Source organism: Polypterus senegalus, chromosome 7 (genome assembly GCF_016835505.1).
Source record: "Polypterus senegalus isolate Bchr_013 chromosome 7, ASM1683550v1, whole genome shotgun sequence".
NCBI lineage: Eukaryota > Metazoa > Chordata > Cladistia > Polypteriformes > Polypteridae > Polypterus > Polypterus senegalus.
In genome coordinates, this window is record NC_053160.1 from 188,942,833 (window position 1) to 188,965,160 (window position 22,328).

The 22,328-nt window shown below is 41.5% G+C and overlaps 1 protein-coding gene across 1 annotated transcript in view; it reads left to right on the forward strand.

The window, feature by feature from the left end:
* The window catches only part of LOC120533083 (inactive ubiquitin carboxyl-terminal hydrolase 53-like), a 134,786-nt gene that overhangs the window by 41,888 nt on the left and 70,570 nt on the right, over window positions 1-22,328 (forward strand). Inside the window, exon 2 of the mRNA XM_039759738.1 lies at window positions 21,345-22,095. Within this exon, the coding sequence (XP_039615672.1) occupies window positions 21,952-22,095 (144 nt within the window). The 5' untranslated portion in view covers window positions 21,345-21,951. The remainder of the gene's footprint in view (window positions 1-21,344; window positions 22,096-22,328) is intronic.

Here is a 22,328-nt window from a genome sequence, read left to right on the forward strand (position 1 = left end):
TGCCAAGCTTGGGTGTGCAAACCTGAGTAAAGTGTAAACTGCCTTTTGGAGTAAATAACTGGAATTTGCCAGTCTGTCTTGTGTATCGCTGCCATTTGCGAAAGCCCCTCTGAGCCTCTCTGTTAGAATGGTAAACCAGAAGGAAACCAACTCAAAAGAGTCTGCTTCAGTAAACATATTCTGTTGGTTTCCTGCTGCACTGTAGGGCTGACATAATGTCCTACTGTGACAATTTCTTTGTCTTGGATACAAAGGAGTAAGAAGACTGATGCAAGAAGATGTTCTTTTAAGCACTATTCAAACAAATATACAGTGCATACATTCTCAAACTCTTTAAATCCAATTCATGGTCACATGGGGATAAAGCCTACTGTGTCTCAACAGTATGTGGAGCTATGGAGAAATAACACTGGATAAAGTACCAGTCCATCACAGTCCACACTCCCAGTCACACCGGGCCAGTTTGGCAAGAAGCTGCATATCTCTGGGTATGTGAGGGTAAACCAGAATACAAGGAGGAGGACAACTGCAGACACAGGGAAAATGTGCAAAAACTCCACATGGACACATCAAATCAAATTTCATTTGTCACATACAATTATATTGTAGCACTGCTGCCTCGCAGTAAGAAAACCAGGGTCAGATGGAGTTTGCATGTTCTACCTGTGTCTGCATGGGTTTCCTTCAGGTGCTCCAGTTTAATCCTACAGTCCAAAGACATACAGGTTAGGTGAACTGGCAATCCTATATTGGCCCTAGTGTGTGTTGGTGTGTGAGTTTGTTGTTGTGTGTGTTTTCCCTATGATGGACTGGCGCCCTGTCCGGGGTTTTTTCCCCTTCCTTGCACCCTATACTGGCTGGGATAGGCTCTAGTAGACCCCCGCGACTCTGTTCAGAATTAAGTGAATTAGAAAATGACTGACATACAGTTCTATACACAGTATGATATGTATTGGGATTTAAATGTGTACCACGGACACTATATCAAACTCGGACTTTCAAAACTCGACTTGATGTTTTCTTGGAGGAAACAAGTGGATAGGACTGGCGAGCTTTGTTGGGCTGAATGGCCTGTTCTCGTCTAGATTGTTCTAATGTTTTATATCCCAGAGACGGAAGCATTCATAATTGCACCCAAAACATTATTTTTTTTGCATAAATGATTAACTCGCCAAAGTATCTGGCATTGCCCAGGAATATTTGTAAAATGGCATAAGATAAGATAACAAATCTTTGTGTTTTTCAAATGTTAACCCTTTTGTTTTTTCTTGCCGTCCAGTCCGTCATCTCCAATACTCCTCTAGCAATTTCCCTGCTCTCTCAAGTTGAGAATTTATTCTTTTTGTATGATTGGATTCCATTATTTCCATAACTGCTTGCTGGGTTGGAACCATGAACACTCCTTCATTGTATTTTCCTGGTTTACTGTGGATTCGCGAATAGATAGATAATGAGCCAGTGGTTTGTTGAATAACTGAATTTATAGACTGTGGAAAGTATCTGCAGCCAGCATGAATTAGGAGGATTTGGGTTCACAGATATTGCTGCAGTTCTCTGTATTTCTACAGGAGACCTCACCAGTTGTGGTATTTGATAATCCTATAAAGAGGGTTCCTTCAGCATTACTTTAAAATTGCTACAAATAATAACTACCGTATATACTCGTGTATAAGTTGGGTCTTGAAACCCAAAAAATCGATCATAAAATCAGACCCCGACTTATACGTCTGTTCAAAAATGCGACGATTAATTATTTTGTTTTTTTTTACATCTTCTTGCCTCCTCCAGTCTCGCTCATCAGTTTCTCAGACACATCGAATTTTGTTGCAGCAGCGCAGTTACAAATTTCTTTCGCTACTTCAACAACGTTTAATTTAAAACGCTCCATCGTAGATCAGGGATGCTCTTATGATAAAGGTGTGTGAGGATGTGAGATAAAAAAAACACAAATCAGTGCACACGTTGCTTCGGAATAGTTTGGGTATTACTGTGTGGTCACGTAGGCACAATATAGAGAGAGACGGAGAGAGGTTAGGAGCACACGCTGACATAGCGCATTGCCACACTCGCATAGAAATAAAAGGCAAGGTGCTCCATTGTTACTCTCTCAGGTGGCCGTTAGCAGATCATAATCCCTTGTACCAATAGCGTGAGTTTTCCGCGACTGTTTGACTGACATTATGAAATACCAGAAATTATATGATAAAAGCAAGTCTCAACTAATCCGTGGGAGAACTTATCCGTGAGTATAGTACGGTATATCACAGTCTTGTTACTTCTCGTTTGGGCTACTGCAATTCACTCCTCTTTGGTCTCTCTAATAAATCTCTTCATAAGCTTCAGTTAGTCCAGAATTCTGCACCTCGCATCATTACTCACACCCCGTCTATTCACCATATTTACTCCGGTCTTGCAGCAGCTTCATTGGCTCCCGATTTAAGTTTGAAATTGATTTTAAAATCCTCCTATTAACATTTAAGGCCATTCATAACCTCGCCCCTCCATATCTGTCTGACCGTCTTCATGTTGCCATTCCCCCCCATAACCTTAGATCCTCTTCCTCCATCCACCTGACTGTCCCTCTCGCCCGTCTAACTGTTCAGCCATTCTGCTCCCAAGCTCTGGAATTCATTGCCTAATGAGCTCAGAAATATCAAATCATTTTCAACCTTTAAATGTAAACTTAAAACGCATCTGTTTAAAATGGCTTTTTCTTTATGATTACAGTGGCTTTGTTTGGTTTTAATTTTTATATCTTCTGTTTTTTTTCTGATATTTTAAGTTGTTTATAATGTCTTTTTATTTATTTATTTATTGTTCGGTGTCCTTGAGTTCTCAGAAAGGTGCCTTCTATAAATAAAATGTATTATTATTATTATTTCATCATAAAATGTGTACCTGCAATAAAAAGTAAAAGTTACTAACACCATATTCATTCGTTCTCTTTCTACCATATTCTGAATGGAGACTCTGCCTGTGTTAAAGTCGCATTTCATTCTGTTTTATCGTGGCTTATCTCTGCCACACTTAGTAATGATATGCGGGTGTATGATGGTGTTGGCATTGTAAAAAATATAAGGTATTCCTGTGATTGAGAAAAAAAAAAAAAGTCGTCACGTCTACACAGTGTCATGAAATTCGTATCTGCACATTTGATCAACAAAGTGTGCAGGCAGCCGGAAGCCCAAATTTCACTATGTTGATTATGGAGCTCCATCAGGAACATTGCTCCTTAAGGGTTTGACAACACCATACTGTATATTGTATCCCTTTTGGATCCGTATTTTCTCAGAAAAGGGTCTCGGATTAGTGTGTTTTTAAAACTGTTTTGCTCTTGACTCAATGTTGTTGCTTTTGTCCCTTAGGGACTAAGAATCGTCACCAACAGTTAACCAGTTGAGCGTTTCCTTCTTGGAGAATCGCATCTCTAGGTCACAGCAGAGCAAAATCGATTGCTTAAACTGTCTCTGGCGACACATCACGTGACACTCCACAAACCGTGCACAACACTTCACATTGAATACAATTGTGAATCCCAACTCTGTGTGACCCAAATTCAGACAAAATACCTTAAGAACCTATGGCCTTGATTACAGTAAACTAGGGGTCTTTTAGAAATTCAACATGACTAAACACAAACCAGGATGAAACAAAAAACCCAGCAAGAGAATGAAAGTGTTATCCAGATTGGTTGAGAAGATAATGCTGTGCCTATGGTCTTAGGTGAGATCCCGCTTTGGCCAATACAAAGCTTTGCTTGTGTGGATAACGGTGCCCTTCCCATCAGCCCCAGTACACTCCTGCTGCTTGATGGGAATTGTAGTCCCTGCATCTCTGCTGTTTTTTGGGTTGCCCCCAACCCATCACAACTTAGTACATCCTAATCTTGTAGTCTCCTTATCGTATACTCCTGGAGAAATGAACCAAAAATGTAGAATTTTTTTGACAAGAAAAAATGTTTCTGTTACATGTAATAACACATTAATACCAAACATCAACATAATTACGTTAGGAAAGGTTTGTCTTGGGTCCACTCCTGTACTAATTCAGATTTAGTGCACATCCTTCATGTGACGCACGTTGAAACGGTCACCAGTGCACAGCCTGACGTCACAATAGCTGTGTGTTTCTTTGTGGACTTTTCTTACATTTTTCTCGTTCTTGTGCATGAGAGGGTAGAACCTGCACGACTGACACGCACCTCATGTTATTGTAGGTTACTAAAGCATAAGGCTTAGTGACTTGCAAACATTGACAGTTGCTGCATTTTGAGTAACAGGCTAACTTGTCCTTCCACTTGATCATTTGCCTTTTTGCCACACAGTAGCCTCACGCGACCAGGCATATCACGGCGGTGCAGTTCACGTCAGTTTCACTATCTCTGTGAATATCAGTGGATCAATTCACATTGTCATCCCTGTTACTTGATTCGACTAATGGTCCAGTGTCGGTTTGTTCTAAAGCTGGCTTTACATCTCTTTGTTTACATGCCGTTGTGTTTTTGTTTTTGAAGGCTCCACCCCACTCATGAATATTGATGAGTTACCATAGAGTGGCAGAATGCATGGTAAAATTCTTTTTTTTTTTTTTTGCTGGATAATGTTAATTTTACCCCAAGATGGCAGCTGAATGCTGTCCCGAGTGTTATCCTGCCCAAGACTTTCTATTCGATAAAAAGAAAAGGCCACCTCAAGAGCTTTTCAGGGTTAACAGTATTTACATAAAATTCTAAGCCCAAGAGAGAAACATGGGGTTGATGCAAAGGGGGAATTAAGTTGGACCAGCAACAATGCATAAGCAAAACTTTCGAGTAAATAAGTTCAGCTGTTTTTGTGTTATTGGCGAACAGACACCGTATCATTTTGTTAATATAAATTAATTAAGCAATAGCTAATGATTATCCTCAGGCTGAGAAAGTAAAAATGAGGTTAGGAAACACAATGCTTTGGGCTAACCTGATAAAGTCATGAACGACCAAACATTGTCTTATGCAGATGCATGCTGATGTTGCCCTTCACTCACTTTATTTCAAATAATTTAGTCACAATATTTTAAATATTTTAGTTACAATATCATTCTTCAGGAAATATAATCCACCCCAACTGTTTTTTTCTAAGCAAGTGCTGTGTTCCTGTGTTGAATGTGACTTTTCTATTACTTGGGCATTTCCTGGAATAGGTATAGAAGTGTGAAATCTAAAACCTGGAATTCATTACATTTTCACCTATAAGGTGCACATCTGGACAATGCAGAGCACTAGCGTATTTGTTACACACTTGTGTGTCACTTTGAAGAGTGCTGCTTTGGAAACATTTTTCACTCATTTCTTTACTCTTCCTTAAAAGCACTAGTACTTCTTGGCAGGGGCATCGGCGCTGGCAAATGACTGGCTAGTCTAAACAGGAAGCCCCTTTCTCTTCTGTTATTGGATGTGTCTGGATTTTCCCCAAAGTAAATTGACCTGAACATCCTGGTTCTTAATGATGTCTGAAAGTTATCTTACTTGAGCTGCAAGTCATTATTCAAAATTATTGATGTCATTTATCTCTTCTTGTTTTATGTTGATGTTAACTTCACTTAAGCTGCAAAAGTCAAAAATACAGTGCCTATAAAAACATATTTAACCTCTTGGACATTTTTCACATTTTATTGCTACACAATATTAAATTACAATGAACTTAATTTGGCTATTTTGACCTTGATGATCAGGAAAGATTCTTCATCTTGCATGAGATTAAAAAAATGGTATAGATTAGGGCAGGGGTGTCGAACTCCAGTGCTGGAGGGCCGCAGTGGCTGCAGGTTTTCATTCTAACCATCTTCTTAATTAGTGATCAGTTTTTGCTGCTGATTAACTTCTTTTGTTTTAATTAACTTGACTCAGGCCCCTTGGTTCTTCCCCTTAATTAGCAGGTAAACAATAATGAGACACAAAACAAACCACCACATGACCAGCTCACCTGTGCCCATCACACAATATCTGAAAATAAGGAAAGGTGAAGGTCTCAGTAAGGTTGATCTCACAGGTCACCAAAACATTTTGACAGTGTTCTTAGAAAAAACAGAAAATCAGCAGTTTTGAAAATGTCTGCTGTGGCAGAATGAGAGCAGCAACAAGTCATGATATTCAATAACGGGCTTAACTCTTTGAGGGCTGAATATTTTTTCCAAAAAACTCAGTTTTCTGAAAAGCACACAAAGCGATGGTTTCACACATAAGTCAACATAAAATGTCTGTTGCTATGTGTTGTGGCTGCTGTTGCTGCATGGTCGGCGTCTCTGGCAGCAGTGGCTGCATGGGGACACCTCAATGGTCAGCAGGAATGCATGGTGGGCCAGCTGCCTGGCTGTCTTCGCGTACCAGGTGGGTGGTGGTGGCGGTTGCAGTGTGACTCAATATGGTTTGTACCTCTTGTCATCATAAGTGGTGGTCCTCCCAGGCAAATGCTTCTGTAGGTGCATCAGCTACACAAAAGTGTCATGATCAGCTGGGGACTGATCAGATGATGCTGGTACCTCAAACTCGGAGTCTAACAAGTCAGAGTCCTATTCAATGAAATTACATAAAACATCCTTGGAGTATTTTGCTTTGAACATTTGCTTTGGTCTCTCACCACATATCGGAGCCATTTTAGAGGTTGTTTGCTCTTCGCTACTCGTGCACGCGTAGGGAATCAAGGTTAAAGCAACAAAGCTATGTAACTTTATTTCTAGCAAAGACAGTCAAACTAAAATATAAGGTTGAGTTTCGTTGCAGTTTACAGCTGATTACCATCCTCTGCTCCTGACTTTTGACAAAAGTCAACATCAGCCCTGAAAGAGTTAATTAACAGCAAGAATTGGCTTCTCATTAAGAAACTGTTTGGAGTTTGTAGCCCCAATTTAGCTGGTCATCTGTTGGCCCGTTTCATGTCTCATTTCTGTTTGGCTTCCATTTAATAAAGAAATAAATCAATTCAGAGGACTGGATCTTTAAAAACAGGGCTATCAGAATGAAGGGAAAAGGAGTTCATTAGCAGTGAAGAGGGTGAGGACGGAAACCTGCAGCCACTGTGGCCCTCCAGGCCTGGAGTTTGAAGTAGTCTGAGTTTGAGAAGTAGACCAAAAGCACCTCAAAAGCTAGACATCATGCCAAGATCCAAAGAAATTCAGGAACAAATGAGAACAGAAGTAATTGAGATCTATCAGTCTGGTAAAGGTTATAAAGCCATTTCTAAAGCTTTGGGACTTCAGCGAACCACAGTGAGAGCCATTATCCACAAATGGCAAAAACATGGAACAGTGGTGAACCTTCCCAGGAGTTGCCGGCCGACCAAAATTACCCCAAGAGCGCAGAGACGACTCATCCGAGAGGTCACAAAACGTCTAAAGAACTGCAGGCCTCACTTGCCTCAATTAAGGTCAGTGTTCACGACTCCACCATAAGAAAGAGACTGGGCAAAAACGGCCTGCATGGCAGATTTCCAAGACGCAAACCACTGTTAAGCAAAAAGAACATTAGGGCTCGTCTCAATTTTGCTAAGAAACATCTCAATGATTGCCAAGACTTTTGGGAAAATACCTTGTGGACTGATGAGACAAAAGTTGAACTTTTTGGAAGGCAAATGTCCCGTTATATCTGGCGTAAAAGGAATACAGCATTTCAGAAAAAGAACATCATACCAACAGTAACATATGGTGGTGGTAGTGTGATGGTCTGGGGTTGTTTTGCTGCTTCAGGACCTGGAAGGCTTGCTGTGATAGATGGAACCATGAATTCTACTGTCTACCAATAAATCCTGAAGGAGAATGTCCGGCCATCTGTTCGTCAACTCAAGCTGAAGCGATCTTGGGTGCTGCAACAGGACAATGACCCAAAACACACCAGCAAATCCACCTCTGAATGGCTGAAGAAAAACAAAATGAAGACTTTGGAGTGGCCTAGTCAAAGTCCTGACCTGAATCCAATTGAGATGCCATGGCATGACCTTAAAAAGGCGGTTCATGCTAGAAAACCCTCAAATAAAGCTGAATTACAACAATTCCGCAAAGATGAGTGGGCCAAAATTCCTCCAGAGCGCTGTAAAAGACTCATTGCAAGTTATCGCAAACGCTTGAGTGCAGTTATTGCTGCTAAGGGTGGCTCAACCAGTTATTAGGTTCAGGGGGCAATTACTTTTTCACACAGGGCCATGTAGGTTTGGATTTTTTTTTCTCCCTAAATAATAAAAAACATCATTTAAAACCTGCATTTTGTGTTTACTTGTGTTATATTTGACTAATGGTTAAATGTGTTTGATGATCAGAAACATTTTGAGTGACAAACATGCAAAAGAATAAGAAATCAGGAAGGGGGCAAATTGTTTTTCACACCACTGTATATGGGAATAATGTATTTATTTGTTTTTAACAATATTTTCATCTTGATTTTCATTCTATTTTTTCCGGGTGTTGTTATTGTTTTAATTCATCCATTATTTTCTAATTAGTGTGTCTGACGCTAAAGTAGCTGCAGCCTTTCATAATTCCGTGTCATTTGCCTGTCTGTTCTGCTCATTTTTTATTGCCCTTATTAAGTAAGATACAATGAAGGGATCAGTGCTCTCAGTTGTCACTGATTAAACTTGAAGCCACAGTGGGCTCCCCCAGGACTGACTTTGAGAACCCTTGGCTTAGTATGTTTCTTTAGTTTTATTGTATGGAATGCTATTTGATTTTAATAAATTCCAGTCATGTTTTACAAAACTAGGTTCGAAACAAATCAACCCCCACCCCTGAGAGAGAGAGCTAGGCCAACAGAGTAAAACTTTAATAGTAGGAAAAAATAAGTAAATAAATAAAGGGAAGGGAATCTGCTTCCTCAATTTAAATGCTTATTCTAAAATGATACTGATTAGATCCTGCCAGGTTTTGAAGAAGTTTTCTACAAATCCTGTAAGTGAGAATTTATTTTTTTCCAATTTCAGATAATCTTTATATATAATACGCTACCGTGGCTGTCCGTTTGTCTGTCCAGGATTTTAAATCACCTGTCGCTTGCAAACTGTTTGACCTATTGACCTGAAAGTTGGTGCACACATACGACTTGACGTCTACTAACCACTTTCGGATGAGGATTGACCTCCTAGGTTATTCCTCTTTTTATTTTTATTTTATTGTAGAATCAACTCTCGGCAGCACGCAGCAGGACAGCCATGCGGCACATGTGTACTGGCACCGTTCTCATTCCCTACCACCTTCGCCGTCACTTTCCCTACCTCTTCATATCTTGAATCATTCTTGAGGCAGATTGAAGACTTAAGTGTCAGCTTAAGTGAAAAATGAAGGAAAACGTGCTAAGTAATTGCACCACAAACACTGACGTAATCGGTTTTAACGTGAAAAGATGCTGATGAAAGAAGAGAAGAAATGGGCCGCTAGGGTGGAGAGAAGAAGAGCTGTTCAGGAAGCAGCAAGCGCATCAACCTCTGAGAGAACGAATGATAAACGTACAGAGAAAGAAGAGGAAAACTAGGAATGCTCAAGTTAAGTGTATTCACTGCATGTTATCGTTACTGGTTGGCATATAATATCGGTTACCCACTGACTTAATAAAGGTGAATCGGGATTCTTCCAGTTGAGCAAGATAAGTCTACGTGCTAATAGTGAAGCAAAGGTTGTTAGAATTTGTTTGTACTTCTCCACTTTAAGCCCATCTGGGAGTCCACCAGACACAGCTGTTAGTGGAATAGGAGGGATTGTGACACCAAGGCTGTCCGAAAGGCATTTAAAGATTTTGGTTCAAAATGATATTAATTTGGTGCACGTCCAAAACATGTGGCCCAACGAGGCTGAGACTGGATTGCAAACAGCACATCCATCCATCCATTGTCCAACCTGCTATATCCTAACTACAGAGTCAAAGGGGGGTCTGCCGGAGCCAAACCCAGCCAACACGGGGTGCAAGGAAGGAAACAAACCCTAGGCAGGGCACCAGCCCACTGCAGGGCACACACCTACACACCAAGCACACACACTAGGGACAATTTAGGATCGCCATTGCTCCTAACCTGCATGTCTTTGGACTGTGGGAGGAACCCACGCAGACATGGGGAGGACATGCAAACTCCACGCAGGGAGGACCCGGGAAGTGAACCCAGGTCTCCTTACTGCGAGGCAGCAGTGCTACCCACTGCGCCACCGTGCCACCCTTTCAAACAGTACATTTTAATATTTATTTATTTATTTTTTTTACCAAACTTAATTGTCTATTTTCTAGATTGTTCACAAAACACAGAATCTGGGAAATAACAGTTCACTTAATTAGCTCAGAAGTCCAATTAAAAGCAAAAGCTGATTGGTACAAAAACCTGCAGCCACAGGGGGTCCCCAGCACCGAGTATGGGAATCCCTGTTATAAGGATAAAGCAAATCACAGCAGAAGGGTCCAAATGAATTACAGTAATTGAAGGTGCAAGTATTCACATCACTTAATATGGCACACCTAAATCCTCAGTGGTGCATCTAGTTGGTTTTAGAAATCTTAGAATTCGGTAGATAGAACTTTACTTGTCCCAAGGGAGAAATTTGGTTTGTTACAGAAGCTCTTTAAATAAAGAGATACATACAGTGGGTACGGAAAGTATTTAGACCCCCTTCAATTTTTCACTCTTTGTTATATTGCAGCCATTTGCTAAAATCATTTAAATTAATTTTTTTCCTCATTAATGTACACACAGCACCCCATATTGACAGACAAAAAAAAGAATTTTTGAAATTGTTGCATATTTATTAAAAAGAAAACTGAAATCTCACATGGTCCAAAGTATTCAGACCCTTTGCTCAGTATTTAGTAGAAGCCCTCTTTTTGAGCTCATACAGCCATGAGTCTTCTTGGGAAACATGCAACACATTTTTCACACCTGGATTTGGGGATCCTCTGCCATTCCTCCTTGCAGATCCTCTCCAGTTCTGTCAGGTTGGATGGTAAACGTTGGTGGACAGCCATTTTTAGGTCTCTCCAGAGATGCTCAATTGGGTTTAAGTCAGGGCTCTGGCTGGGCCATTCAAGAACAGTCACAGAGTTGTTGTGAAGCCACTCCTTCGTTATTTTAGCTGTGTGCTTAGGGTCATTGTCTTGTTGGAAGGTAAACCTTCGGCCCAGTCTGAGGTCCTTAGCACTCTGGAGAAGGTTTTTGTCCAGGATATCCCTGTACTTGGCCGCATTCATCTTTCCCTCGATTGCAACCAGTCGTCCTGTCCCTGCAGCTGAAAAACACCCCCACAGCATGATGCTGCCACCGCCATACTTCACTGTGGGGACTGTATTGGACAAGTGATGAGCAGTGCCTGGTTGTCTCCACACATACCGCTTAGAATTAAGGCCAAAATGTTCTATCTTGGTCTCATCAGACCAGAGAATCTTATTTCTCACCATCTCAGAGTCCTTCAGGTGTCTTTTAGCAAACTCCATGCGGGCTGTCATGTGTCTTGCACTGAGGAGAGGCTTCCGACAGGCCACTCTGCCATAAAGCCCTGACTGGTGGAGGGCTGCAGTGATGGTTGACTTTCTACAACTTTCTCCCATCTCCTGACTGCATCTCTGGAGCTCAGCCAAAGTGATCTTTGGGTTCTTCTTTACCTCTCACCAAGGCTCTTCTCCCCCGGTAGCTCAGCTTGGCCGGACGGCCAGCTCTAGGAAGGGTTCTGGTCGTCCCAAACGTCTTCCATTTAAGGATTATGGAGGCCACTGTGCTCTTGGGAACCTTAAGTGCAGCAGAAATTTTTTTGTAACCTTGGCCAGATCTGTGCCTTGCCACAATTCTGTCTCTGAGCTCTTCAGGCAGTTCCTTTGACCTCCTGATTCTCATTTGCTCTGACATGCATTGTGAGCTGTAAGGTCTTATATAGACAGGTGTGTGGCTTTCCTAATCAAGTCCAATCAGTATAATCAAACACAGCTGGACTCAAATGAAGGTGATCTCAAGGACGATCAGAAGAAATGGAAAGCACCGGAGTTAAATATATGAGTGTCACAGCAAAGGGTCTGAATACTTAGGACCATGTGAGATTTCAGTTTTACTTTTTTAATAAATCTGCAACAATTTCAAAAATTCTTTTTTGTCTGTCAATATGGGGTACTGTGTGCACATTAATGAGGAAAAAAATTAATTTAAATGATTTTAGCAAATGGCTGCAATATAACAGAGTGAAAAATTGAAGGGGGTCTGAATACTTTCCGTACCCACTATAAATAAATATAAAAATACACATGCACATTATGGTCTGAAAGCACAACAGAATCACTAAAAAGGAAGAAAATTTAAAAAGAAAGAAAACTTCTGACTTGTCAGCCTTACTTACAGGCATATTACTGTTGATATAAAGGAGCATCCGTTGAGTTTCATCACTCATTTTTTGCTGAATAATTTGTTGTTTAGGTCCTCACTGTTAGGGTGTCATGGAGAAGATGTGCAGCTTTGTTCACAATGGCACTCAGTTTTATTTTAATTTTCTCCTTCGCTACACTTCTGGGGGTCCAGAGTGCATCTCATAACTGAACCTGCCCTTTTAATAATTTTGTGTCCCTCCCTAGAAGTGATGTGTCCAGCCCAGCACAGCACACTGGCTATCACAGAGTTGTAGAAGATATGAAGGATGTCCCTTCCCACATTAAAGGAACTTGGTCTTCTAAGAAAGAAAGGGGTCGGGTCGGTCAGAGCGCAGGGTCAGCCATTGTATAGCCCCCCCGGAGCAATTTTCAGGTTAAGGATCTTTCTCAGGGGCTCAATGGGGTAGGATCTCTTCAGGCAGTAATGGGATTTGAACCGGCAACCTCCTGATGCCAGCACAGAGCCACCACTCTTTATAAATACACCTGTCCCCTAGGAGGGCCAACCTGTATGAGTCAGTATGGTAGCCTCACAATGCATCTTACTTTTGTATAGATATGATTGGATTAGATAAGCGTAATTATTCCCATAGGAAAAAATGTAGTAAAAATAAAACATAATGCTCTTCACTGAATGCAAGCATAGAACTCTGTCAACAGTTCTCAGTTTAATTGCAATTATAGATTATACAAATTACTAAATATTGAACTGGTGCACTTTTAAATGCAGATTTGTTAAAACACACAAAGAACAAGGTAAAAACTGATTCAAACATAAGCCTACACAGTGAATGCAAAACAACATTCCAAGCAACTCTGTGAAAAGGTGACACGGCCTTCTGGCTTCACTCTTGGGTCAGGCTTAAAGCAAACACTCCTTCAGCATCCTTCTCTTTTTTTGGGGAGTTGTGTAACAAAAGCACCACCACTGATGTGCAATCTGGTTATTTTTCAGTATTCAAGTGCAGATTTGGTATTTTTAGAATGAAAAAGTTGATGTGAGTCACAATTAGCAGTTGTTCAATTTCAAGCTCATAGAGAGGTAGGTTGGGATGACTGCATGTCTCGACTCCGTTCCGCCCAATTAGTCAGACAGCATGTGATTGTGTGCTTTTGAAAGAGACACAGAGAATCGAGAAGCGACACCTCCCTTTGCGTGGTAAGTGGCTAACGGACCTGAAAGAGATTTTTGTTCAGAGACATGCTATTTTGGTGCATGGGTATTCATTGTATTTTCAAGTACATTCCTGCTGAATTCAAGATTCAGGCGTTTTTTTAGTTTTGATTTATTGTGCGTTTATAATTTGGGCCTTAAATTAGACCTCTTTAGTTGTGATATACTAACATTTTATCTGTTTTAGTATAGTGAAAGTATGAGGTGCAACAGGTAGTGTACTCCTTGACTGTGCTGCCTTTTTTTGGGAGGCTCTTTTGTTGGCATAAAGCACATGGCAAAGGTACATGAGAGATGAAGACATTTTTGATACCAACTGAATGAAAATATATTGGTTGGTTAGCCACTGATGCTCAGTCCATTTCTCAGGAGCTCCGTCTGGCAGGTGGCTGTTGCCAAAAGTGACACCCTCTTCCAGGAAGCCTGAGCTTTTATGGTGATTGAACCAGAAGGGGCGGAGTCAGTTGCCCTCACTGGGTGGTTCCTTATTTTGATCTGCAGCAATTTTTGTTGAATGTCCCACTTTTTTTTTTTTTTTTTTAAATGTAGTGACCTCATCATCAGTGTTACAATAGATTTGACATTTTTGAGAAAAATTAATAACCTGCAACATATCTTACATATAAACGTCTACACATGGAAGTGTGTGTTTCCATCCGTCCCGAAAGCGAGAGGTGGAGTCGGGGTAAGGGCTCCACCTCCGAAGATATGTAAGTGAGTTGAGCACGTCGGCAAAACAAAACATCCGAAGAAAAATAATCACTTAGCCGCTAATGCTGAAGCGATGCAAGCATGTCGGGAAAATGAATCCTCCTAGTAGAGAGACGCCCAGAGTCGTTCCTTTCAATTACCTGACATCTCTGCATTTCAATTTTTTTTTCTGATGATTTCAATAGTTCTCCTACAATTCAAGACAAATTTGTTGCAGCTCAATGCTAAAATCATTTCAGTTCATTTTTTACCTCGTGAAGTGATACTCAAAATTCCCTGAATGACAAAGCAAAAACAAGATTTTAGAATTTTTTTGCAGATTTATTACAAATTAGAAATTTCAAGTTGATACAAGTATTCAGATCTTTTACTCCGCACCTTGTTGAATCTCCTTTGGCTGCCATTCCATGGAATCTTCTTGGGTCTGAGGCGACAAACGTCACACACCTGGATTTGGGAATTTTCTCAAGCTTTGTCAGGTTGGATGGAGAGAGTGGCAGATAGCTTGATTTAATACACTTTATTAATCCCAGAGGGGAAATAGTCTTTTCTCATGACCTTTGGAGGACAGAGAGCTGGATCAGCCATTGTACAGGTCTTTCCAGAGATGTTTATTTAGGTTCAAGCCTGACGTCAGGTTGGGCCACTCAAAATGTTTGACCCAAAGCCACTCCCATGTTGTCCTGTTGGAAAGTGAACCTTTTGCCAAGTTTGGGTGCAGTGTGCTGTGGAGCAGGTTTTCTTTTAGGACAATTCTGTGCTTTGCTCTGTTCAGCTTTTGTGGAAGAAATTAATCTATACTAATAAAAGGCAAAGCCCTCACTCACTCACTCACTCATCACTCATCACTAATTCTCCAACTTCCCGTGTAGGTTGAAGGCTGAAATTTGGCAGGCTCATTCCTTACAGCTTACTTACAAAAGTTAAGCAGGTTTCATTTCGAAATTCTACACGTAACGGTCGACAATGTCCGCCATGTTGAACTTTCTTATTTATGGCCCCATCTTCACGAAATTTGGTAGGCGGCTTCCCTGCGCTAACCGAAAACGATGTACGTACTTATTTCGATGGTATGATGCCACTGTCAGCCGCGATATTGAAGTTTCCAACGTCACTAATTCTCCAACTTCCCGTGTAGGTAGAAGGCTCACCCCATCTTCACGAAATTTGGTAGGTGGCTTCCCTGCCCTAACCAAAACCGATGTACGTACTTATTTCAGTGGTATGATGCCACTGTCAGCCGCCATATTGAAGTTTCCAATTTCACTAATTCTCCAACTTCCCGTGTAGGTAGAAGGCTGAAATTTGGTAGGCTCATTCCTTACAGCTTACTTACTAAAGTTAGGCAGGCTACATTTCAAAATTCTACGCATAACGGTCATAACGGTCGACAACGTCCGCCATGTTGAACTTTCTTATTTATGGCCCCATCTTCACGAAATTTGGTAGGCGACTTCCCTGTGCTAACCGAAACCGATGTACGTACTTATTTCAGTGGTATGATGCCACTGTCGGCCATATTGAAGTTTCCAATTTCACTAATTCTCCAACTTCCCGTGTAGATAGAAGGCTGACATTTGTCAGGCTCATTCCTTACAGATTACTTACAAAAGTTAAGCAGGCTACATTTCAAAATTCTACGCGTAACGGTCATAACGGTCGACAACATGTTGAACTTTCTTATTTATGGCCCCATCTTCACGAAATTTGGTAGGCGACTTCTCTGTGCTAAGCGAAACCAATGTACGTACTTATTTCGTTGGTATGATGCCACTGTCAGCCGCCATATTGAACTTTTCAACGGTCTTTGTTACTTATGGGCCCATCTTCAAGAAATTTGGTACGCGGGTTCCCAACGCTAACTGAATCCTACTTACGTACATATATACGTCCATAGCCTGCAGCTCGGTCACCGTGTGAGGCGGCGTTGGGTCCCCCATCTCAATGCCTCCCACGTTGTTGGCTGCCTGCCTATATAAGGCTGTCCGTCGCTCCGGTCTCTACATTCCCTTCCTTGCTTCGCCACGGGATTCACGTCTTCCTGCTGATAACTACAGCCTTTTTATTTAATCCACAGCTTCTCCGGTGTTTTATTGTTCATTTATTACGATTATAGTTATTGTGTAGGTATTTTAGACTTACTTTACATTGTTCAGGTACCCATTTCCTTTATCATTCCAACCGTACCCCCATTAACATGTCTATCGAGGTGATCACCATCGATCAAAGAACTGTCACTTACCGAGTGGTTTCCATGCCCAGAGATGGCACCTACCTTTTCCAGTCTCTGTGTTACATATTGCACGGCCATATCAGGCTCACTCTTGATATCCATTGTGTCTTATGTATTGATTGACTGGGACAGGTTCAAGGTGTGGACTGATGACGGTACAGGAGATAATTAGACTACACAGGAGCACTAGAAGAGTGAAATGCTTAAGCCCTTCACCTATGGATCTGCATCTGAGTTGATGGCTGCCGCTGAATTGTTCGGTTCTCGCTTTCAAGTGTACTGAAATGGCCAAATATTTTACACCTTTCTACAACAGCCAATGCCTCTTAAACATCTTAGATTGACAGGTGACGATTTCAGTAGTGGACACTTTGATGTTTATGAATGTTTAAACTCTCAAAAGCTGGATGTGATTTTATCGATGAATCCGGTTGTGTGCTTACAACGCTTGATAGATGCCGAATGTCACTTCAACACAAGTCCTGCAAATACTGTCGTCATTGAAACAAACCATGAAACTCAAACCGATTACGACAGCAGCAATCCAAGCTGTGAGATTTGAAACAAGATTACTGTTCACATGGCCAACTGTACGTTACATGCTCAAGAGTAAGCTCAGCGCAGCTTCGTCATGTTACAACCGGAGGGCCGAACTCACAATGTGGCATACAAAGAGATCCTTAACAAATAATTATTGGTATATTTTCCGTCAGTTTAAAAAGGTTTTATTTTCTTCTTATTAAAAATTTTAAGGCAGTACTTCGCTGCTGCGAAGCGCGGGTATTTTGCGAGTTCTATATATATTAAAGACAATTGTTCCCCTAGAACCTCTAAGTCAGAAACCAGGCAGGAGGAAGCTTGTTCATTGTGTCTTTTTAATTTGTTTTCATGAAGAGCAATGCACTCCCTCACAGCAACCTGTGATGGAATGGTCACTGAGCAAAGTTACAGGCTTGTATTTTATAAACAACTAGTGACTCCGCCCACATATTAGTGAAACAGGACAGTGAGGAGGGCCCCGCTCGGCTCCCCACTCCTGATGTCACGCTTCTCCCTCCCCGCAGCCCTTAGCCTCTGTCTTGGATTAGAATGAATATATCGCTCCTGCAAGCGAACTATGATATTTAGGGAAATGAGAGAAGTCGTAAAAGCAACCGGAATGTTCAAGCAAATTATTGAAAAAAACCCAATCTAAATCTGTTCTCTCATGAAAAGCGGACAGACCGACAGACGTTGGGTTTTTATATATATATATATATATATTAGAGAGAGAGAGAGAGAGATTACGTTTATTTACATTGACAGTGATGGATTAATGGTTGTGTAATACCTGACACTTATTCTGATTGGTTCATTAGCCATACACACTCATCTGACATTTATTCTGATTGGTTAAAAGACATGAGCTATTTGTAACAGAGAACATAGCTAGCTTACATACCCAAACTAAAAGTCTCTTTCCACTACATTCTTGTCCTTATCAAACATTTCCTAAGTTCAGCTTTTACCCTTCTTTTATAGCAGTAGAGTGTTGTACCGCGTTAGCCATAGATTGATACAGGAGACAAGGTGTCATTTCACCCTACTTTCTCCTGTACCCTTCTTTTATGAAATTTTCGGCGATTGTGACAACTGACAAGTCTTACGACCACTTCTGTATGGTATACAGTTGGACTTTAGGGACTATCAAATTTCGACTTGATGTTATTTTAAAAGTGGATAGGACTGGCGAGCTTTGTTGGGCTGAATGGCCTGTTTTTGTCCAAATTGTTCTAATGAATGCACCTGAGCCAAATTTCAAGTGTCATAGCAAAGGGTCTGAACACTGGAGAGGAGCAGCGATGCCATGTTCGAGATTAAGCATAAATGATAGAAGACTTGTAGGCTGGGAAAAATGCCAAGGCATTATCGAGAGAGGCGCATTTAAAGAATTTTATTACCATGAGATATGAAAGTTGTGCATTACGGTAGTTGAAAAGCAGCTGATTCTGTAACTCTCCAACTACTGTTTGTAAGAAAGGGACTTTTGTCTGAAAATGATAACCTGTCCGGAAAGTAAATCGATGAGATAATCAATTTACCCTCTCATCCTATTTCCAAATCTGCTTATTCCAAATCCAGGTCAAACATTCTCGCCTTGGACGGAATGCTGGTTTCACATGGAAATGCACATACACTCGGGTTCAATTTGAAATCTAGGAATGTAGAAGAAAAGCCCAAGTAGACACAAGGACAACATGCAGATTGTGTGTGCTTGTACGTGTGTCCGTGTTCTCTTTCGTTGTTTGAAGTCTGTAAAGAACTGATTTTGTTAACCCAAATTAATTAATCTTCTCATTTTAAACAAGGTTCATTTCAGCTGTACTCTGACCTTCTGTAAGCCATTATTGTCGAGAGCAGTAAATTTCATTATTTGAGTTTTCCGGTTGTCTTGCTCTGCTGGCCTTTGTGAATTTATTATAAACGCTGCTTATACTGATTGCATATTTACCAATGTATTTGCATTTAGAATCCTTAGTTGTGGTATTGTATGAGGAAGTCCGGAGTGGTAGAGAAGTATGTAAGAGTTGTACAGGATATGTACAAGGGAAGTGTGACTGTGGTGAGGACTGCAGTAGCAGTGACGGAGGTGGGATTACATCAGGGATTGGCTCTCGGCCCTCTCTTATTTGTGATGGTGATGGACAGGCTGACAGACGAGATTAGGCAGGAGTCCGCATGGACTGTGATGTTTGCTGATGACATTGTGATCTGTAGGGAGAGTAGGGAGCAGGTCGATGAGGCCCTGGAGAGGTGGAGATATGAGAGGAGAGGAATGGAGGTCAGTAGGACCACCAAAACAGAATACATGTGTGTGAATGAGAGGAAGGTCAGTGGAATGATGAGGATGAGGGGAGTAGAGTTGGTGAAGGTGGATGAGTTTAAATACTTGGGATCAACAATACAGAGTAATGGGGATTGTGGAGGAGAAGTGAAGAAGAGAGTGCAGGCAGGGTGGAGTGGGTGGAGAAGAGTGTGAGGAGTGATTGGTGACAGACGGGGATTGGCAAGAGTGACAGGGAAGGTCTACAGGACGGTAGTGAGACCAGCTGGGTTATATGGCCTAGAGACGGTGGCACAGGAGACGGAGCTGGAGGTGGCAGAGTTAAAGATGCTAAGATTTGCATTGGGTGTGACGAGGATGGACAGGATTAGAAATGAGGACATTAGAGGGTCAGCTCAAGTTGGACTGGTGGGAGACAGTCAGAGAGGCGAGATTGCGTTGGTTTGGACATGTGCAGAGGAGAGATGCTGGGTATATTGGGAAAATGATGTTAAGGATGGAGCTACCAATCAAGAGGAGAAGAGGAAGGCCTAACAGAAGGTTTAAAGATGTGGTGAGAGAGGACATGCAGGTGATGGGTGTAACAGAGCAAGATGCAAAAGACAGGATGATCTGGAAGAAGATGATCTGCTGTGGCAACCCCTAATGGGAGCAACCAAAAGAAGAAGAAGTAAACCTAACTGATACTTTGCAACAGTTTGTGGAAGGCATGAAATTTATAGCCTTTTAGGAAGCACACAGGATGGACGGGCGTCCCGGCTAGGAGTCAGAAAGATCCCTTACTTGGATGGGTGGCCCCAAGGGAACATAAAGGCACCCCAGTTGGATTTAACGCCATCCCTTGCCATGAAAGAAGAGGACAAGGAAGGACTGTCCCTGGAGAACGTTCATTCCCCCCAGGTGCTAGATGGCAACAGCCTTCCCCCTCAGTGCCCATTCAGAAACCAGCAGGGAATGCTGGGAGTTGTGGTTCGGCAGCACATCCCTGCTGGGGTCTGGGTGTGCCACAAGGGGGCACTGCAGAATGATGTGCTGTCCCCCACAAATATGGGACTTTTGTGTGACCCGGAAGTACTCCATCGGGCAGGAGCCCTAACACCTGAAATACTCCCAGGTCCTCAATAAAAGGGGCCGCACTACCTTATCCAGGCGAGTCGGAGCTGGGAGGACATAAGCAACACTCAGCTGGAGGAGGGCAGTGCGGAGGTGAGAGGAGTTGTGGTTTGTTGAGAGAGAGAGAGAGAGAGAGAGAGAGAGAGAGACAACCTGTCTGTGTGCGTTTGTTACTTTTGAGGAGGTGAATTTAATAAACCTTCTGTTACTGTTCAGAGGTTTGGGGTACCCTGGTATCCCCGGTATCCATCACACCTTGTAAGATGAATGTTTAGATTTAGGCACTGAATTTTCAAATTCTTGTCATTTAGTAATTTAATAGAATGGTATAGAATGGAATTAAACCTCAAATTTGATTTAAGGTACAGTACATATTTCTCTTTTATACTATTCCATGCAATGTGCAATAGTATGATCAAAAACTTTTCTTTTAATGTTCATTTATTTGTCACACATTAACATTTTTCACACATCTAATTTATCAAACAACTATTAATTGTTAATGTTTTCTTCAACTGCATATGTCACAAAAAGATACATTTTTTTTTTTTAGCCACGTCGTTGCTTGTTAATCATGAAATGCTTTTTGATAGGTACAAATAATTCATTATTTATTTATGCAGTTTAAACTGTCGGCTTATTATTACATTTTATTTTACATGTTTTGACAGAAAATGATGATGTATAGCGCTCTCCATAATGTTTGTGACGCTGGTACCTAGCGTCTGCAATGTGCACTTTAATCACAGCGTCTGAATTGTTTGAATTTTAATTTTAAACTGTGGGGAAATCAAGGAGGAATGTGTCTTTGTGCCAAACATTTTGGAGGGCACTATATGTTTACAGTAATTAAATGATCACCACAAGTTGGTTATTCAGGACTGAAATGCCCTCATCGAATGCAGAAATGGTATTTTTCTTTTCTTTTTTTTTTTTCTAGGTACTGCATAAAATAAAACTGCACCGAAAACGTGGATGCAACATTTTGCCAAATGCGTTTCCTCCTTCTTCTTCTTCTTCAAGTGCCTACAAGTGAATGAGTGGCCAAAGTGAAGACAATGAAACTCGGCAGCTGCCTTGAGGTGGGGTGTCGGCAGCACACTGCGCTTTACACAACATAGACGCTCACGCTGCTTTTTTATTTTTCTTTCTGCAAGCATAATGATCATCAGGAGGCTCATGAAGAAAACTGAGCAGTGGTTTCCTACGCTGCAATTACTGCTGAAGCCACTTGGAGGTTTTGGTTGTGGTGAGAATGACAGCTTGCCATTCGTTTTTCATTTTTGTACTGTCTTTTAAAGCACTCCCTTAGGTAGCCGTCCAAGGGAGTCGGAGAATCCGTTTTTTAAGTTTGCAACCTGCTAAGAAAAATTTGACTTCTTCTCTCAATGCGCAGGCAGAGAGCCGTGAGCAACAGACATCAGGAATCCTCAACAGCTGCTCAACGTTTCGCAACATCTTCATTCAGCTGCTGCTTCACAAGCAGTTTACTTCCTTTGGGATTATTTTAAGTTTTTCTTTTCTTTGTGCGGCGTAACGTTACTCAAATGGCATGGGTCAGGTTGTTCAGGAAACCTGGGAGCAATCTGGGAAAATCCTACCAGCCTGGGAGTATGCTATCACTGGCTCCTACAAAAGGCTTGCTTAATGAGCCAGGACAGAACAGTTGTTTTCTTAACAGCGCTGTGCAGGTAAGACATGTACATTATGCCATCATTCTTGAAGCTATGTTTTTATCGTTATCTGTTTGTGCATAACGTTTGAACTTTAACCGGTAGTTCATTGTGTTTGCAGGAATGAATAGTTTTTGTAGCACACATTCTTAGAGGCATGCAGATGTTGCTTTGAAGCAACTGCTTTGTTTTACAGTCAGTCAGTCAGTCATTTCCCAACCTGCTCTATCCTAACACAGGGTCACGGGGGT